General features: G+C 38.3%; 2 protein-coding genes across 3 annotated transcripts in view; both read right to left on the reverse strand.

Moving 5' to 3' along the window:
- HDAC8 (histone deacetylase 8) overlaps positions 1–17,773 on the reverse strand; it is a gene marked incomplete at its 3' end in the record, with an annotated part of 240,672 nt that overhangs the window by 95,837 nt on the left and 127,062 nt on the right. The gene's annotated exons all lie outside the window — the stretch shown is intronic.
- On the reverse strand, positions 4,903–6,464 carry LOC307068999 (ADP-ribosylation factor-like protein 4A; the record flags this gene model as incomplete). The annotated part of the gene is given in 2 exon segments (XM_079727143.1): positions 4,903–6,263; positions 6,265–6,464. Coding segments are annotated over 2 exon segments (600 nt in total). The 3' UTR covers positions 4,903–5,863.

Below are 17,773 nucleotides of genomic sequence, written 5' to 3' on the forward strand. Positions count from 1 at the left end.
GAGAGTGAAGATATGTTACTGTTTGTCCAGCACCCCCCACTCCTCACTATGCAGAGGGACAGGAAGGGATGGGAGAGGGAAGTGTGTACATTTGTGCAGTGGCTGGAGAGCAGAGGGAGCTGGGTAGACCACATATATGACAGACACACATATTGTGGTCCCTAAGGATGTAGACTCAATTATGAAACAGTCACTTCCTTCACTCTGATTCCATGCTCATCAAGTAACCTTCTGACTTACTAATTCAGTTTCCTAGGTCCCTTGATCCTGGGAAGAAATGCCCTTGGAGTAGATAAGACTATTGTGGTTACCCAACACGTATATCTTCTACTGTAAATTAATATAATTGCAATATATTTTATATGTCTCTTCCCCAATTTTTTTATTTTGAAAAATTTCAAATCTACAGAGAAGCTGCAAAAACAGTAAAATAGATTTCTACTTTTTCTTAAACTAAATTTACCAATTTGCTGATGGAAGTTCAACGGCTCCAGCACTATTTATTGAAAAGGCTGTCTTTCCTCCATTGAATTGCTTTTGGACCTTAGTCAAAAATCAGTTGGCTGTATTTGTGCGGGTCTGTTTCTGGGATCTCTATTCTGTTCTTTGATGTGTTTATTCCTTTGCCAATACCACACAGTCTTGATTACTGTACCTATATATTAAGTCTTAAAATTGGTAAAGTGATTCCTCCTACTTCATCCTTCTTTTATAAAATTGTTTTAGCTATTCTAGTTCCTTTGTTTTTCCATATAAAATTTATAATAATCTTGTCTATATTTTCAAAAAACATACTGGAATTTTGATAGGAATTATTTTAAACTTGTACATAAATCTGGAAAGAATTGACATCTTTACTACGTGGAGTCTTCTAATCCATGAACACGGTATGTCTTTGCATGAATTTAGATCTTTGATTTCTTTCATCAGGGTTTTGCAGTTTTAACATACAAGCCTGGTATACATATGTGTGTGTATATATATATATATATATATATATATTTATTTATTTATTTATTTATTTTTTGCGGTACGCGGGCCTCTCACTGTTGTGGTCTCTCCCGTTGCGGAGCACAGGCTCCGGATGCACAGACTCAGCGGGCATGGCTCACGGGCCCAGCCGCTCCGCAGCATGTGGGATCTTCCTAGACCGGGGCACGAACCCGTGTCCCCTGCATCGGCAGGCAGACTCTCAACCACTGCGCCACCAGGGAAGCCCTGGTATATTTTTTGTTAGATTTACACCTAAGTATTTCATTTTTTAAAAGCTGATTATAAATTGCATTGTATTTTAAATTTTGGTTTCCATGTGCTCATGGATAGTACATAGAAATACAATTGATTTTTGTATGTCAATCTTGTATCCTGAGACCTTGTTGAAAACATTTATTAGTTCTAGGAGGTTTTTGTAGATTCCTTGGGATTGTATTGTAGACAATAATGTCATTTGCAAATAGGGACAGTTTTATTTTTTCCTTTTTGTTTTATATGCTCCTCAGATGCTGCTTGCTATGTCTTTCAGCTATGGAATGCACAGAGCAGAGATACTGGTCTGTAGTTTTCCTTTTTTTGTACTGTCTTTGTCTGGTTTTGGTATCAGGATAACACTGGTTTAATGAAATGAGTTGTGAAGTGTTTCTTCCTCTTCTATTTTCTGGAAAGATTGTATAGATTTGGTCTGAATTCTTCTTTAAACATTTGGTAGAATCCTCCAGTGAAACCATCTAGGCCTGGAGAGTTCTTTTTTGGGAGTTTTCAAATACAAATTCAATTTCCTTAATAGTTATAGGTTATTCAAATAATTTCATATTTGGCGAGTTGCAGTAGTATGTGGTTTTTGAGGAAGCAGTTCATTTTATTTAACTTGTCAAGTTTATGTGTGTAGAGATGTTAGATGTATTCTGTTATTACCCTTTTGATGTCTGTAGGGTTTGTGGTGATACCCCACTTCACTCTTGATTTTGGCAATTTATGTCTTCTCCGTTTTTAAATTTGTCAGTCCTGCTAGAGATTTGTCAATTTTACTGACGTTTTCAGAGAACCACCTTTCTGTTTCATTTTCTATATTGTTTTCAGTTTCATTTAGTTTGCTCTCCTTAGTATGTTAAGGTGGCAACTTAAATTACTGATTTGAGATTATCCTTTTTTTTTTTTTTAAAGATTTGGTGCTGTAAATTCCCCTCTCAGCACTGATTTAGCTGTGTCCCACAAATTTTGATATGTTGTATTTTCATTTTAAATCATTTAAATGTAATTTTTGATTCTCCATGAAATTTGCTTTTTGACAAATGGATTATTCAGAAGTGTGTTCTTTAAGTATCTAAATGTTTGTATATTATCCTATTATCTTTTATTAATTTGTTTGATTCTATTTTGGTCAGAAAATATACCCTGTTTGATTTCCTTCTTTTAAATTTGCTGAGATTTCTTTTGTGGTCCATGATATGGTCTATCTTTATTTTTAAAATTTTAATATCATTGTGATAAAGTATATAAAACATAAAATATGCCATTGCAACCATTTTAAGTATAATATCCAGGGTATTAAGTACATTCACAATATTGTGCAATCATCACCACTATCTATTCTAAAACTTTTCTATCACCCCAAATAGAAATTCTGTACTCATTAAGCAATAACTCCCCATTTCCCCTTCCCCCAATCCCTGGTAACTTCTAACCTACTTTCTGTCTATATGAATTTGCCTATTGTAGATATTTTGTGTAAGTGGAACTATATAATATTTGTCCTTTTGTGTCTGGATTATTTCACTTGGCATAATGCTTTCAAGGTTCATCCATGTCGTAGCTTATATCAGAACGTCATTTCTTTTTATGGCCGAATAGTATTCCATTGTATGTATATACCACGTTTTGTTTATCCATTCACCTACTGATGGACATTTAAGTTATTTCACCTTTTGCCTATTGTGTATAATGATACAGTAAACACTGAATACAAGCATCTGTTTAAGTCCCTGTTTTCAGTTCTTTTGGGTATATAACTTGGAGTGAAACTGCTGGGTCATATGGTAATTCTTTTTTTTTCTTTTTTTTTTTTTTGCGATATGTGGGCCTCTCACTGTTGTGGCCTCTCCCACTGCGGAGCACAGGCTCCGGACGCGCAGGCTCAGCGGCCATGGCTCACGGGCCCAGCCGCTCCGCGGCATGTGGGATCTTCCTGGACCGGGGCATGAACCTGTGTCCCCTGCATCGGCGCCACCAGGGAAGCCCATATGGTAATTCTATACTGAACTTTTTGAGGAACCACCAAACTGTTATCCACAGTGGCTGTGCCATTTTACATTCCCAGTGGCAATTTACAAGAGTTCCAATTTCTCCACATCCCCAGTAACACCTGCTATTTTCATTTTAAAAACTATACTTATCCCAGTAGGTATAAAGTGGTTTCTCATTGAGGTTTTGATTTGCAGTTCCCTAATAACTAATGATGTTGAGCATCTTTTCATGTGCTCATTGGCCATTTGTAAATCTTCTCTGGAGAAATGTCTATTTAATTCCTTTGCCAATTTTTTTAACATCTTTATTGGAGTATAATTGCTTTACAATGGTGTGTTAGTTTCTGCTTTACAACAAAGAGAATCAGCTATACATATACATATATCCCCATATCTCCTCCCTCTTGCATCTCCTTCCCTCTCACCCTCCCTATCCCACCCATCCAGGTGGTCACAAAGCACCGAGCTGATCTCCCTGTGCTATGCGGCTGCTTCCCACTAGTTATCTATTTTAAATTTGGTAGTATATATAAGTCCATGCCACTCTCTCACTTCGCCCCAGCTTACCCTTCCCCTTCCCCATGTCCTCAAGTCCATTCTCTACATCTGTGTCTTCATTCCTGTCCTGCCTCTAGGTTCTTCAGAACCATTTTATTTTTTAGATTCCATATATATGTGCTAGCATATGGTATTTGTTTTTCTCTTTCTCACTTACTTCACTCTGTATGACAGACTCTAGGTCCACCTAACTCAATACAAATGACTCAATTTCATTTCTTTTTATGGCTGAGTAATATTCCATTGTATATATGTGCCACATCTTCTTTATCCACTCATCTGTCAGTGGACACTTAGGTTGTTTCCATGTCCTGGCTACTGTAAAAAGAGCTGCAGTGAACATTGTGGTACATGCCTCTTTTTGAATTATGGTTTTCTCAGGGTATATGCCCAGTAGTGGGATTGCTGGTTCGTATGGTAGTTCTATTTTTAGTTTTTTAAGGAACCTCCATACTGTTCTCCATAGTGGCTGTATCAATTTACATTCCCACCAACAGTGCAAGAGGGTTTCCTTTTCTCCACACCCTCTCCAGCATTTATTGTTTACAGATTTTTTGATGATGGCCATTATGATTGGTGTGAGGTGATACCTCACTGTAGTTTTGACTTGCATTTCTCTAATGATTAGTGATGTTGAACATTCTTTCATGTGTTTGTTGGCTACCTGTATATCTTCTTTGGACAAATGTCTATTTAGGTCTTCTGCCCATTTTTGAATTGGGTTGTTTGTTTTTTTGCTATTGAGCTGCATGAGCTGCTTATAAATTTTGGAGATTAATCCTTTGTCAGTTGCTTCATCTGAAAATATTTTCTCCCATTCTGAGGGTTGTCTTTTCGTCTTTTTTATGGTTTCCTTTGCTGTGCAAAAGGTGTTAAGTTTCATTAGGTCCCATTTGTTTATTTTTGTTTTATTTCCATTTCTCTAGGAGGTGGGTCAAAAGGATCTTGCTGTGATTTATGTCATAGAGTGTTCTGCCTATGTTTTCCTCTAAGAGTTTTATACTTTCGGCCCTACCTTTAGGTCTTTACTCCATTTTCAGTTTATTTTTGTGTATGGTGTTAGGGAGTGTTCTAATTTCATTCTTTTACATGTAGTGGTCCAGTTTTCCCATCACCACTTATTGAAGAGGCTGTCTTTTCCCCATTGTATATTCTGGCCTCCTTTATCAAAAATAAGGTGACCATATGTGCGTGGGTTTATCTCTGGGCTTTCTATCCTGTTCCATTGATCTATATTTCTGTTTTTGTGCCAGTACCATACTGTCTTGATTACTGTAGCTTTGTAGTAGAGTCTGAAGTCAGGGAGCCTGATTCTTCCAGCTCCATTTTTCTTTCTCAAGATTGCTTTGGCTATTCGGGGTCTTTTGTGTTTCCATACAAATTGTGAAATTTTTTGTTCTAGTTCTGTGAAAAATGCCATTGGTAGTTTGATAGGGATTGCATTGAATCTGTAGATTGCTTTGGGTAGTAGTGTCATTTTCACAATGTTGATTCTTCCAATCCAAGAACATGGTATATCTCTTGATCTGTTTGTATATCTTTAATTTCTTTCATCAGTGTCTTAGTTTTCTGCATACAGGTCTTTTGTCTCCTTAGGTAGGTTTATTCCTAGGTATTTTCTTCTTTTTGTTGCAATGGTATATGGGAGTGTTTCCTTAATTTCTCTTTCAGATTTTTCATCATTAGTGTATAGGAATGCAAGAGATTTCTGTGCATTGCCAATTTTTTTTTTTTTTAGGCAGACACTCTTTGAAGTTTTATTTCACTAACCTCAGGTCAAATTTCCACAGCTGTTTTCTGGTCAATTTTCTATCTTTGCTTGGCTTACCAAAATGGTAGTACCAAAAGATTTGTGGGGTAGGGAGAAGAGGCCATTTTAAGAAGCACTGCATTTACTCATCTTCCACAAGGCAACAGAGTTGGACATCTGATGATTGTTCAACAAAACAAAGCTTTAACAGCATCCAGGAGGGCAGGCAGGCAAACCAGGCTGTAGACACTCTTCCATTTGTCAAAATCAGACCACAGAAAACCTACTCCACACATACCTAAAAGGTTATCACCATTCATCTTTTCTTTTTCTGCTGCTGCAACATTTTTCTTCTTTTAATTATCATATCATGTAGTTTCTCAAGTCCTTCCTTCAGTCCATCGCCTATGATTGCACAGGTGGGCTGCAAATGCCAGGGAGTTGATGAGCTCAGTTCACCCATTGCTAACAATTTCTCAATTTCTGAGAGAGACAATGAGTTCCTCAGGTCTTGTTTGTTAGCAACTATAAGCACAGGAACTCCTTGATTTTCTGATATCCTAGTTATTTTATGAAGTTCAGTTTCGGCTTCTTCCATCCTTTCAACATCAACAGAGTCCACAACAAACACAATGCCATCTGTGCATCTGGTATATGACTTCCACAGTGGCGTTAATTTCTCCTGACCACCTACATCCCAGAAGTGAAGAGTGACTTTTAGAATTTCCCAAGGTTACCTTAATTTTTTCCATGTTAAATCCTTTGGTAGGTACGGTATTTACAAATTCATTGAACTGCAGCCTGTATAACACAGTTATCTTTCCAGCAGAGTCCAAACCCATAATGACAATGTGGAAGGACTGAAATGAAGGCAGGCTGGACAGGATCGAAGTCTGGTCTGACAGTCCATTCCCCATTTCCAGCTGCAAAGAAGTGTTCCAAACTGAAAGGCTTTCTTCTTACTCCTTGAGAACTTTTCTTCCTAGGGGATCCAGCTACCAGACTCCCAAATTGGGGCCTGGATCCAAATGAGAAAGCACTGGTAGGCTTTTCTACGTGGGGGCAGAGAAGCACCCCACCGCCACTCAGCTTAGCTCTCCACGCAGCTCTGGCGGTTGCCTCACCAGAAACCGTGGCTCCAGACTACGACCACGCCCACTCCACATGGCCCACCCCTGAGCCCAAATCCTGCATCAGAGCATCCATGCCACACACGCCCCCGCGCCCTAATTGATGAGAGTAACTGCCACTCCCAGCACGGCGGAGCCAGGCTCTCCCTCGGTCCACAGGCACCACCTGTTACACTCAAGTTAGAAAAGAGGGCGCCTGCGGAGGGAGCCGAGCGACCCCTGCGGGGGAAGGAGAGCCTCGGCCGGTCAGTCAGGTCTCAGCCAGCTGTCTCGCTCCACCCACCCGGGTGCACCTGCAGCGCGGACGCGTCAAGGTTCTCACATCCAGCCCGCGGTCACCGCCGGCCCATTAACCTTTGTCCACTGGCCAGAGGGTACTCCCTGCGGCTGCGCCGGCCCACAGGAGTGAATGATCCGACCTGCAGCAGCCGCCGGGGCAGGCCCACTGTTCCCGCAGCACGATCCCTTCATCTCGCTGCTCCTCACCCAGCCTGCCAATTTTTAAAATGCGTTATTTGTCTTCTTGTTGAGCTTAGGAGTTCTTTATATATTATGAATATTAAATCCTTAGTAGATGATTTGCAAATATTTTCTCCCATTCTATAGATTTTCTTTTCACTTTCTTGATAATGTACTTTGATCCACAATAGTTTTAAATTTTGATAAGTCAAATTCATCTATTTTTTCTCTTGTTGTCATGTCTAAGAATCCACTGCCAGTTCCAAGGTCATGAAGATTTATGTTTTGTTTTCTTCAAGAATTTTATGGTTTTAGGTCTTATATTTATATTGGTGATCTATTTTGAGTTAATTTTTGTATATGGTGTGTGGTAGGGAGTCCAACTTCATTATCTTGCATGTGGATATCCAGTTGTCCAAGCACCATTTGCTGAAGAGATAATTCTTTCCCCATTAAATGAATTTGGCACCTTTGTTGAAAATCAATTGGCCATAGATGTATGGGTTTATTTCTGGACTTACAATTCTATATCATTGGTCTATATGTCTGTTCTTCTGCCAATACCACACTGTTTTGATTACTGTAGCATTGTCATAAGTTTTGAAATTGGGAAGTGAGTCCTCTAACTTTGTTCTTTTTTTTTTTTTTTTTTTTTTTTTTTTGCGGTACGCGGGCCTCTCACTGTTGTGGCCTCTCCCGTTGCGGAGCACAGGCTCCGGACACGCAGGCCCAGTGGCCATGGCTCACCGGCCCAGCCGCTCTGCGGCATGTGGGATCTTCCCGGACCGGGGCACGAACCCGCGTCCCCCGCATTGGCAGGCGGACTCTCAACCACTGTGCCACCAGGGAAGCCCTAACTTTGTTCTTTTTCAAGATTGTTTTGGTTATTTGGGGCTTCTTGAAATTCCATATGAATTTGATTGGCCTTTTCATTTCTGAAAAAAAAAGGCTGTTGGGATTTTGATAGGCATTACAGTGAATCTATAGGCTGCTTTGGGCAGTACTGACATATTAACAATATTAAGTCTTATAATCCATGAATACAGGATGCTGTTCATTTATTTAGGTCTTCTTTAATATCCTTCAGCAAATATTTTGTAGTTTTCAGTGTACCAGTCTTTCACCTCCTTGGTAAAATTTATTCTTGGGTACTTTATTCTTTGTGATGCTATATGGAATTGCTTTCTTAAAAACTTTTGGATTGTTTATTGCTGGTGTATAAAAACACACTTGATTTTGTGTGTGTATTGTAACCGGCAAAATTGCTGAGTTTGTTCATTAGCTCTAGTAGCTTTCATGTGGATTCTTTGGAATCTTCTATATGTATGATCATGTCATCTGTGAATAGGGAGAGTTTTATTACTTGCATTCCAATCTTAATGCCTTTTATTTCCTTTTTTCTTGTCTAATTGCTCTGGCTAGAAATTCTACTATAACATATAATAACAGTGGTAAAAGTGGGTGTCTTGTCTTAATTCCTGATCTTAGAGGGAAAGTGTTCATCTTTTACCATTGACTATGTTAGCTGTAGGTTTTTCGTAAATGCCTTTTATCATGTAGAGGAGTTTCTGTTTATTCCTGGCATTCTGAATGCTTTTATCATAAGTGGGTGTTGGATTTTGTCAAATGCCTTTTCTGCATCAATTGAGATGATCATGTAGCTTTTCCCCTTTGTTATATTAATGTGATGTATTAGACTGATTGATTTTCTTACATTGAACCATCCTTGCATACCTGGGTTAAATTCCCCTTGGTCATTTTAATATGCAGTTGAATTCAGTTTCCTAGTATTTTGTTAAAGGATTTTTGCATCTATAATCATAAGATATTTGGGGCTGTTATTTTCTTTTCTTGTTAGGTCTTTATCTGGCTTTGGTATCAGGGCAATGGTGGCCTCCTAGCATGAGTTGGGAAGTGTTCAGTCTTATTCAGTTATCTGGAAGAATTTGAGGCAAATTGGTATTAATTCTTTAAATGTTTTGTAAAACTTACCAGTGAAGCCATCTGGTTGTGACTTTTCTTTTTTGGGAGGTTCTTCATTACTAATTCAATTTAAATATTTTACTTGTTACAGATCTATTGAGATGCTATATTTCTTCTTGAGTCAGTTCTGGTAACTTTTTTATTTCTAGAATTTGTCCATGTCATCTAGGCTATGTAATTTGTTAGCATACAATTGTTAGTTGCATTCTCTTATAATCTTAAAAAAAATCTCTGTAAGTTTGGCAGTAATGTCCTTTATTTATTTATTTATTTATTTACTTACTTACTTACTTATTTATTTATTTATTTATGGCTGCACTGGGTCTTAGTTGCCGCATGTGGGATCTTTTGTTGAGGCATGTGGGCTCTTTGTTGTGGTGTACGGGCTTCTCTCTAGTTGTGGCATGCGGAGCTTCTCTCTAGTTGTGGCTTGTGGGCTCCAGAGTGTGTGGGTTCTGTAGTTGCGGCATGTGGGCTATCTAGTTGTGGTACATGGGCTCAGTAGTTGTGGTGCTTGGGCCTAGTTGCCCCACAGCCTGTGAGATCTTAGTTCCCTGACCAGGGATTGAACCTGCGTCCCCTGCATTGTAAGGCAGATTCTTAACCACTGGACCACCAGGGAAGTCCCAATGTCCTTCCATTGACTTTGGAATTTAGTTATTTGTGTCTTCTCTCTCTCTCTCTCTCTTTTCTTTATTAGTGTAGCTAAAGGTTTGTCAATTTTGTTGCTCTTTTTTTTTAAAAAAAGAATTACTCATTTATTTATTTTTGGCTGTGTTGCTGTGTGTGGGCTTTCTCTAATTGTAGTGAATGGGGGCTACTCTTTGTTGCAGTGTGTGGGCTTCTCATTGTGATGGCTTCTCTTGCTGCACAGCACGGGCTCTAGGTGCACGGGCTTCAGTAGTTGTGGCACATGGGCTCAGTAGTTATGGCTCATGGGCTCTAGAGCACAGGCTCAGTAGTTGTGGCGCATGGGCTTTGCTGCTCTGCGGCATGTGGGATCTTCCCGTACCAGGGTTTGAACCCATGTCCCCTGCATTGGCAGGCGGATTCTCAACCACTGCACCACCAGGGAAGTCACTGTTCCTCTTTTCAAAGAACCAACTTTTGGGTTTGTTCATTCTCTGTACTGTTTTTCTATTCACTATTTCATTTATCTCTATTCTAATCTTTGTTGTTTCCTTTCTTCTGCTAGCTTTGGATTTAGTTATCTCTTCTTTTTCTAATTCTTCAAGATGTAAAAGTAGTTTATTGATTTGAGATCTTCTTTTTAATGTAGGCATTTACAGGTATAAATTTCTCTCTGATTATGGCTCTTGCTGCATCTCATGAGTTTTATATGTTGCATTTTCATTTTTGTTCATTGCAAAGTATTTTCTCATTTCCACTGTGTTTTCTTCTTTGATCCATTAGTTGTTTTAAGAGTGTGTTGCTTAATTTCCACATATTTTTGAACTTCTCACTTTCCCCTCTGTTGTTGTTTCTTTAGCTTTATTCCATTGTGGTTAGAAAAGACAGTTTGAATGATTTCAATCCTCTTAAATGTATCGAAACTTGTTTTGTGGCCTAACATATGGTCAATCCTGGGGAATGTTCTATGTCCACTTGAAAAGAATGTGCATTTTGCTGTTGTTGGGGGGAATGTTCTCTCTACGTATCTTTCTGGTCTAATTGGTTTATAATGCTATTCAAGTTCTCTATTTCCTTATTGCCCTTATGTCTAGATGTTCTAACTATTATTGAAAGTGGTATTTGAAGTCTCCAACTATTACAGTAGAACTGTCTATTTTTCTTCTCAATTCTGTAAATGTTTGCTTTCTACACTTTGGGGCTCTGTTGTATAGTATAAATAGGTTTATAATTGTTATATATCCCTGATGAATTGATCCTTTTATCAATATATAATGTCTTTGTCTCTTGTAACACTGTTTGATGTAAAGTCTATTTTGTCTGATATTAGTATAACCCAACCTCAGCTCTTTTTGGTTACCATTTGCATGGAATATTTTTTTCCATCCTTTCTTTCACTTTCAACCTACTTATTTCTTTGGATCTAAAGTAAATTTCTCATAGACAGCATACAGTTGTACCATGGTTTCTTTTTTTAATTCACTCTGCCCAATCTCTGCCTTTAATTGGACACTTTAATTAATTTACATTTAATGTGTTTACTAATAAGGAAGGCTTTCTGCCATTTCTTATACTATCTTTGTCCCTCATTTATTACATTAATGTCTTCTTTTGTATTTAGGTGATTATTTGTAGTGAACCTTTTTGATTCTCTTCTCATTTCGATTTGTACATTCAAAGAACATTTATTTTGTAGTTATCATGGGAATTACATTTAACATCCTAAATTTATTATAATATAGTTTGAATTGATACCAACTTAACTTCAATGGCATATAAAAACTCTGCTATTATTCAGTTCCATCCCCTTCCTTATGTTGTTGTTGTCACAAATTACATCTTTAGATATTGTGTGCCCAATAACAGATTTATAATTATTTTTATGCATTTGTTTTTTATGTCATGTAGGAAAGAAAGAGTGGAGTTACAAACCAAAAGTGCAATACTAGCTTTTATGTTTGCCCATGTAGTTCTCTTTACCAGAGAACTTTGTTTCTTCATATAGCTTCACGTTATTGTCTAGTGTCCTTTGATTTCAACTTGAAGGACTTCTTTTTGCCCCATTTTTTCTCAGGTAGGTCTAGTGTTAACAAACTCCCTCAACTTTTGTTTATCTGGGAATGTCTTAATTTCTCCCTCAATTTTGAAGAAGAATTTTGCTGAATATAGAATTCTTAGTTGACAATTTTTTTCTTTCAGTGCTTTAAATATGTCATCCAACCACCTTCTGGCCTCCATGGTCTCTGATGAGAAATCAGCTTTTAATCTTATTGAGGATCATTTGTATGTGACTAGTTGCTTCTCTTTTGCTGCTTTCAAGATTCTCTGTTTGTTTGTCTTTCAAGAGTTTGATTGTAATGAGTGTTGGTGTGGATCTCTTTGCATCTATCCTCCTTGGAATTCATTGAGCTTCTTGGATGTGTAGATAATGTCTTTCATCAAATTTGGGAAGCTTTTGGCCTTTATTTCTTTAAACATTCTTTCTGACTTTCTCTCTTTTTCTTCTGGGACTCCCATAATGGTGTCCCATGGGTCCCTTAGGCTCTGTTCTCCTTTCTTCATTCTTTTTTCTTTCTGCCCCTTGGACTGGGTAATTTCAATCATCCTATATTCAAGTTCACTGATCTTGTGCCTGAAGCTTCTAGTGAATTGCTAGCATTTTGACAGAGATTTCCTTGAATGTTAGGAGTTTTTTAAAATGACAAAAAACACCTCTTCCAGTCTTTAAGGTCCTCTCAGGTCTTTTCTGAGCATGCTATGTGCCCTGGGCATTTCCCCATATACACAGGTGCTTTTGACTGCCTTCATTTTCCAAAGAAACACTCTCTCTGGCTTTTCCTCCCAGGCCTTAGGTTGTCTATTTTATGTCTAAACTGCAATCTTTTTTTTTTTTTTTTGCGGTATGTGGGCCTCTCACTGTTGTGGCCTCTCCCACTGTGGAGCATAGGCTCCGGACGTGCAGGCTCAGTGGCCATGGCCCACGGGCCCAGCCGCTCGGCGGCATGTGGGATCCTCCCGGACCGGGGCACGAACCCATGTCCCCTGCATCGGCAGGTGGACTCTCAACCACTGCACCACCAGGGAAGCCCCTAAACTGCAATCTTTTGCCTCAGGAATCTGTGGGTTGTTCATCTACATTACGCTGTTTTCAAGCAATGCTCACCACTTTTATGACCTAGTTGAGTTTCAAGTTAGGTGTAACAGAGATGAGTACCTTGCATCTGTCATCCAGGTAGCCCCTGACAGGTTAGAATAAATCTAAACAGTAATTTTCAAATAAGGTCTACTCTCTTCCCTCTTGAACCATGGTCCAGGGTTCTACACTAGGAACATATTTTCGAGAGTGCTGCCCAGTTGGGATGGGAGTAAGACAAGGGCAAGTAAAAATGCCATAAAGCTCTCCTATCATTAAAAAGCTAGGTATCTTCTTACTTGTACCATGAGCTGTTATTTTCCTTTAACAGTTTATCCCAGGGGGCATTGCATTTGAACTAGGATTACACGGTACACCTTGATATGACCCTTAACTTTTATTTATTTCATTTGTATTTTGATCAAAGTAATAGTTTAATAACATGCACATAGTTTATAAAGTCAAACATTACCTAAGTCTTACGATGACACACAGCAGTTCTCTAACTTATCCCTTCACATTTCCAATTTCTACTTCTAACAAACAGCCACATTTCATTCTTTTAGTCACTTCTAGTACTTCCCTGTATATATTCAAATAAAATGAGAAGATTGGTAGTTGTTTTTCAATATTTGATATGCTCTACTGACTTCCTTCTATGGAAGATTATAATTGAGTCCTACTACTATCTCCCACATCCATCTATACACACATTTCACCTTGTCTCATACTCCACATTTAATTATCCCAGAATTGTTGGCCAAATTAACATTCAGTGTTTAAAGTTATGGTGACAACAAATACTGTTCACAGCTGAGCCAGCTGCTATATAGTATGGCTACTTTTCCTTCCTTGGAATTTTTTTTCCTGGAATTAATAATTACCTCACCTTATATATGTTGTTTAGCTTTCTATGTACTTATCATTAATGCATATCAATTCCTATGTATTTATCACTAACTCATGCCACACTCTTTGACAAAACTGTAATATTCTTCTCAGTATTGTCAACTACACCAGGCAATCTGTGAATTCCATCTTCTCCTCAGAACCTTTCCCTTGAAGCTCTCCAATTTGGACAGTTTGATTTCTAGGCCTCTGTACAGCTGGTATATGGGACCTTCTCCTCACTATCATCCTGAGAAATCCCTGCTGTCCTCTCCTGCATTGGATCCTCTGTTTCCTGGATCATATGTCTTCTGCTTTCTGGATTTACTGCCCTCGTTTTGTTGGGTACCTACTCCAAGATTCCTGAACTTGCATGCCTGAAAATGTCTGTATTCTATCCTTGTAATTGTTTGGTAGTTTGGCTGCATATAGAATTCAAGGCCCAATGTCTTCAAGCTTTCACTATTGTTGATAAGAAGTCCAAAGCCATTCTGATTTTAGAACCTTTCTGTGTGACCCAAAATTTTTCTCCCTAGAACCTTTATAGCTTTTAGAATAACTTCTTTTCCCCTTTGCTCTAAAGTTTTATGATATGACTTGAGGTCTGTTTTTCCTTTATGGTGCTGGGCAACCAGTGGGCCCTGTCAGTCTGGAAATTTATGTCCTTAGGTTTGGGGGAGATTTTCTTTTATTATTTCTTTGATAATTTCCTCTCTTTAATTTTCTTCTCAGGAATTATTTTTATTGGATGTTGGACCTCATGGATTAATTGTTTAATTTTCTAATTATTCTCTTTTCTGTTTCTCATTTCTCTACCTATTAATTGTTTTCTTAGAGATTTCTTCAACTATATCTTCCAACACCTTGTTGAAAAAAATTTTTTAAACCACTTTAGTCATTTCTAAGTGTTCAGTTCAGTGGCATTAAGTACATTCACAAAACTGCAACCATCATCACTATGCATTTGCAGAACTTTTTAATCATCTTAAACATAAGCTACAAACCCATTAAACAATAACTCCCTATTCTTCCCTCCCCCTAATCTCTGGTAAACTCTAAATCTACTTTCTGTCTCTATGAATTTGCCTATTTGAAGTACCTCATATAAGTGGAATCATACATTGTTTGCCATTTTGTGTCTGGCTTATTTCACTTAGCATACTGTTTTGAAGGTTTATCCATATTGTAGTATGTATTAGAATTCCATTCCTTTTAAAGGCTGAGTAATATTCCATTGTATGTAAATACCATATTTGTTTTTCCATTCATCATTATTTTATTTTATTTCTGCTTTATAACAAATTTAATCAATTATACATATGTTCCCATATCCCCTCCCTTTTGCGTCTCCCTCCCACCCTCCCTATCCCACCCCTCCAGGCAGTCACAAAGCACTGAGCTGATCTCCCTGTGCTATGCAGCTGCTTCCCACTATCTATCTACCTTACGTTTGGTACTGTATATATGTCCATGCCTCTCTTTGGCTTTGTCACAGCTTACCCTTCCCCCTCCCCATATCCTCAAGTCCATTCTCAAGTAGGTCTGTGTCTTTATTCCTGTCTTACCTCTATATTCTTCATGACATTTTTTTCCCTTAAATTCCATATATATGTGTCAGCATACAGTACTTGTCTTTCTCTTTCTGACTCACTTCACTCTGTATGACAGACTCTAGGTCCATCCACCTCATTACAAATAGCTCAATTTCGTTTCTTTTTATGGCGGAGTAATATTCCATTGTATATATGTGCCACATCTTCTTTATCCATTCATCCGATGATGGACACTTAGGTTGTTTCCATCTCCAGGCTATTGTAAATAGGGCTGCTATGAACATTTTGGTACATGACTCTTTTTGAATTATGGTTTTCTCAGGGTATATGCCATGTAGTGGGATTGCTGGGTCATATGGTAGTTCTATTTGTAGTTTTTTAAGGAACCTCCATACCGTTCTCCATAATGGCTGTACCAATTCACATTCCCACCAGCAGTGCAAGAGTGTTCCCTTTTTTCCATACCGTCTCCAGCATTTATTGTTTCTAGATTTTTTGATGATGGCCATTCTGACTGGTGTGAGATGATATCTCATTGTAGTTTTGATTTGCATTTCTCTAATGAGTAAAGATGCTGAGCATCCTTTCATGTGTTTGTTGGCAGTCTGTATATCTTCTGTGGAGAAATGTCTATTTAGGTCTTCTGCCCATTTTTGGATTGGGTTGTTTGTTTTTTTGTTATTGAGCTGCATGAGCTGCTTATAAATTTTGGAGATTAATCCTTTGTCAGTTGCTTCATTTGCAAATATTTTCTCCCATTCTGAGGGTTGTCTTTTGGTCTTGTTTATGGTTTCCTTTGCTGTGCAAAAGCTTTTAAGTTTCATTAGGTCCCATGTGTTTATTTTTGTCTTTATTTCCATTTCTCTAGGAGGTGGGTCAAAAAGGATCTTGCTGTGATTTATGTCATAGAGTGTTCTGCCTATGTTTTCCTCTAAGAGTTTGATAGTTTCTGGCCTTACATTTAGGTCTTTAATCCATTTTGAGCTTATTTTTGTGTATGGTGTTAGGGAGTGATCTAATCTCATACTTTTACATGTCCCTGTCCAGTTTTCCCAGCACCACTTATTGAAGAGACTGTCCTTTCTCCACTGTACATTCCTGCCTCCTTTATCAAAGATAAGGTAACAATATGTGCGTGGGTTTATCTCTGGGCTTTCTATCCTGTTCCATTGATCTACCTTTCTGTTTTTGTGCCAGTACCACACTGTCTTGATTACTGTAGCTTTGTAGTATAGTCTGAAGTCAGGGAGCCTGATTCCTCCAGCTCCATTTTTCATTCTCAAGATTGCTTTGGCTATTCGGGGTCTTCTGTGTTTCCATACAAATTGTGAAATTTTTTGTTCTAGTTCTGTGAAAAATGCCAGTGGTAGTTTAATAGGGATTGCATTGAATCTGTAGATTGCTTTGGGTAGTAGAGTCATTTTCACATGTTGATTCTTCCAATCCAAGAACATGGTACATCTCTCCATCTATTTGTATCATCTTTAATTTCTTTCATCAGTGTCTTATAATTTTCTGCATACAGGTCTTTTGTCTCCTTAGGTAGGTTTATTCCTAGATATTTTATTCTTTTTGTTGCAGTGGTACATGGGAGTGTTTCCTTGATTTCACTTTCAGATTTTTCATCATTAGTATATAGGAATGCCAGAGATTTCTGTGCATTAATTTTGTATCCTGATACTTTACCAAATTCATTGATTAGCTCTAGGAGTTTTCTGGTAGCATCTTTAGGATTCTCTATGTATAGTATCATGTCATCTGCAAACAGTGACAGCTTTACTTCTTCTTTTCTGATTTGGATTCCTTTTATTTCCTTTTCTTCTCTGATTGCTGTGGCTAAAACTTCCAAAGCTATGTTGAATGATAGTGGTGAGAGTGGGCAACCTTGTCTTGTTCCTGATCTTAGTGGAAATGGTTTCAGTTTTTCACCATTGAGGACGATGCTGGTTGTGGGTTTGTCATATATGGCCTTTCTTATGTTGAGGAAAGTTCCCTCTATGCCTACTTTCTGCAGGGTTTTTATCATAAATGGGTGTTGAATTTTGTCGAAAGCTTTCTCTGCATCTATTGAGATGATCATATGGTTTTTCTCCTTCAATTTGTTAATATGGTGTATCACGTTGATTGATTTGCGTATATTGAAGAATCCTTGCATTCCTGGAATAAACCCCAGTTGATCATGGTGTATGATCCTTTTAATGTGCTGTTGGATTCTGTTGGCTAGTATTTTGTTGAGTATTTAAAAATATATATATATTTATTTATTTATTTTTGGCTGTGTTGGGTCTTCGTTGCTGCGCGTGGGCTTTCTCTAGTTGTGGTGAGCGGGGGTCTCCTCTTCGTTGTGGTGTGCGGGCTTCCCACCGCGGCGGCTTCTCCTGTTGCGGGGCACAGGCTCCAGGCACGCGGGCTCAGTAGTTGTAGCACGTGGGCTTCAGTAGTTGTGGTGC

The sequence above is a fragment of the Hyperoodon ampullatus genome, assembly GCF_949752795.1.
Source record: "Hyperoodon ampullatus genome assembly, chromosome: X".
NCBI classification, from domain to species: Eukaryota; Metazoa; Chordata; class Mammalia; order Artiodactyla; family Ziphiidae; genus Hyperoodon; species Hyperoodon ampullatus.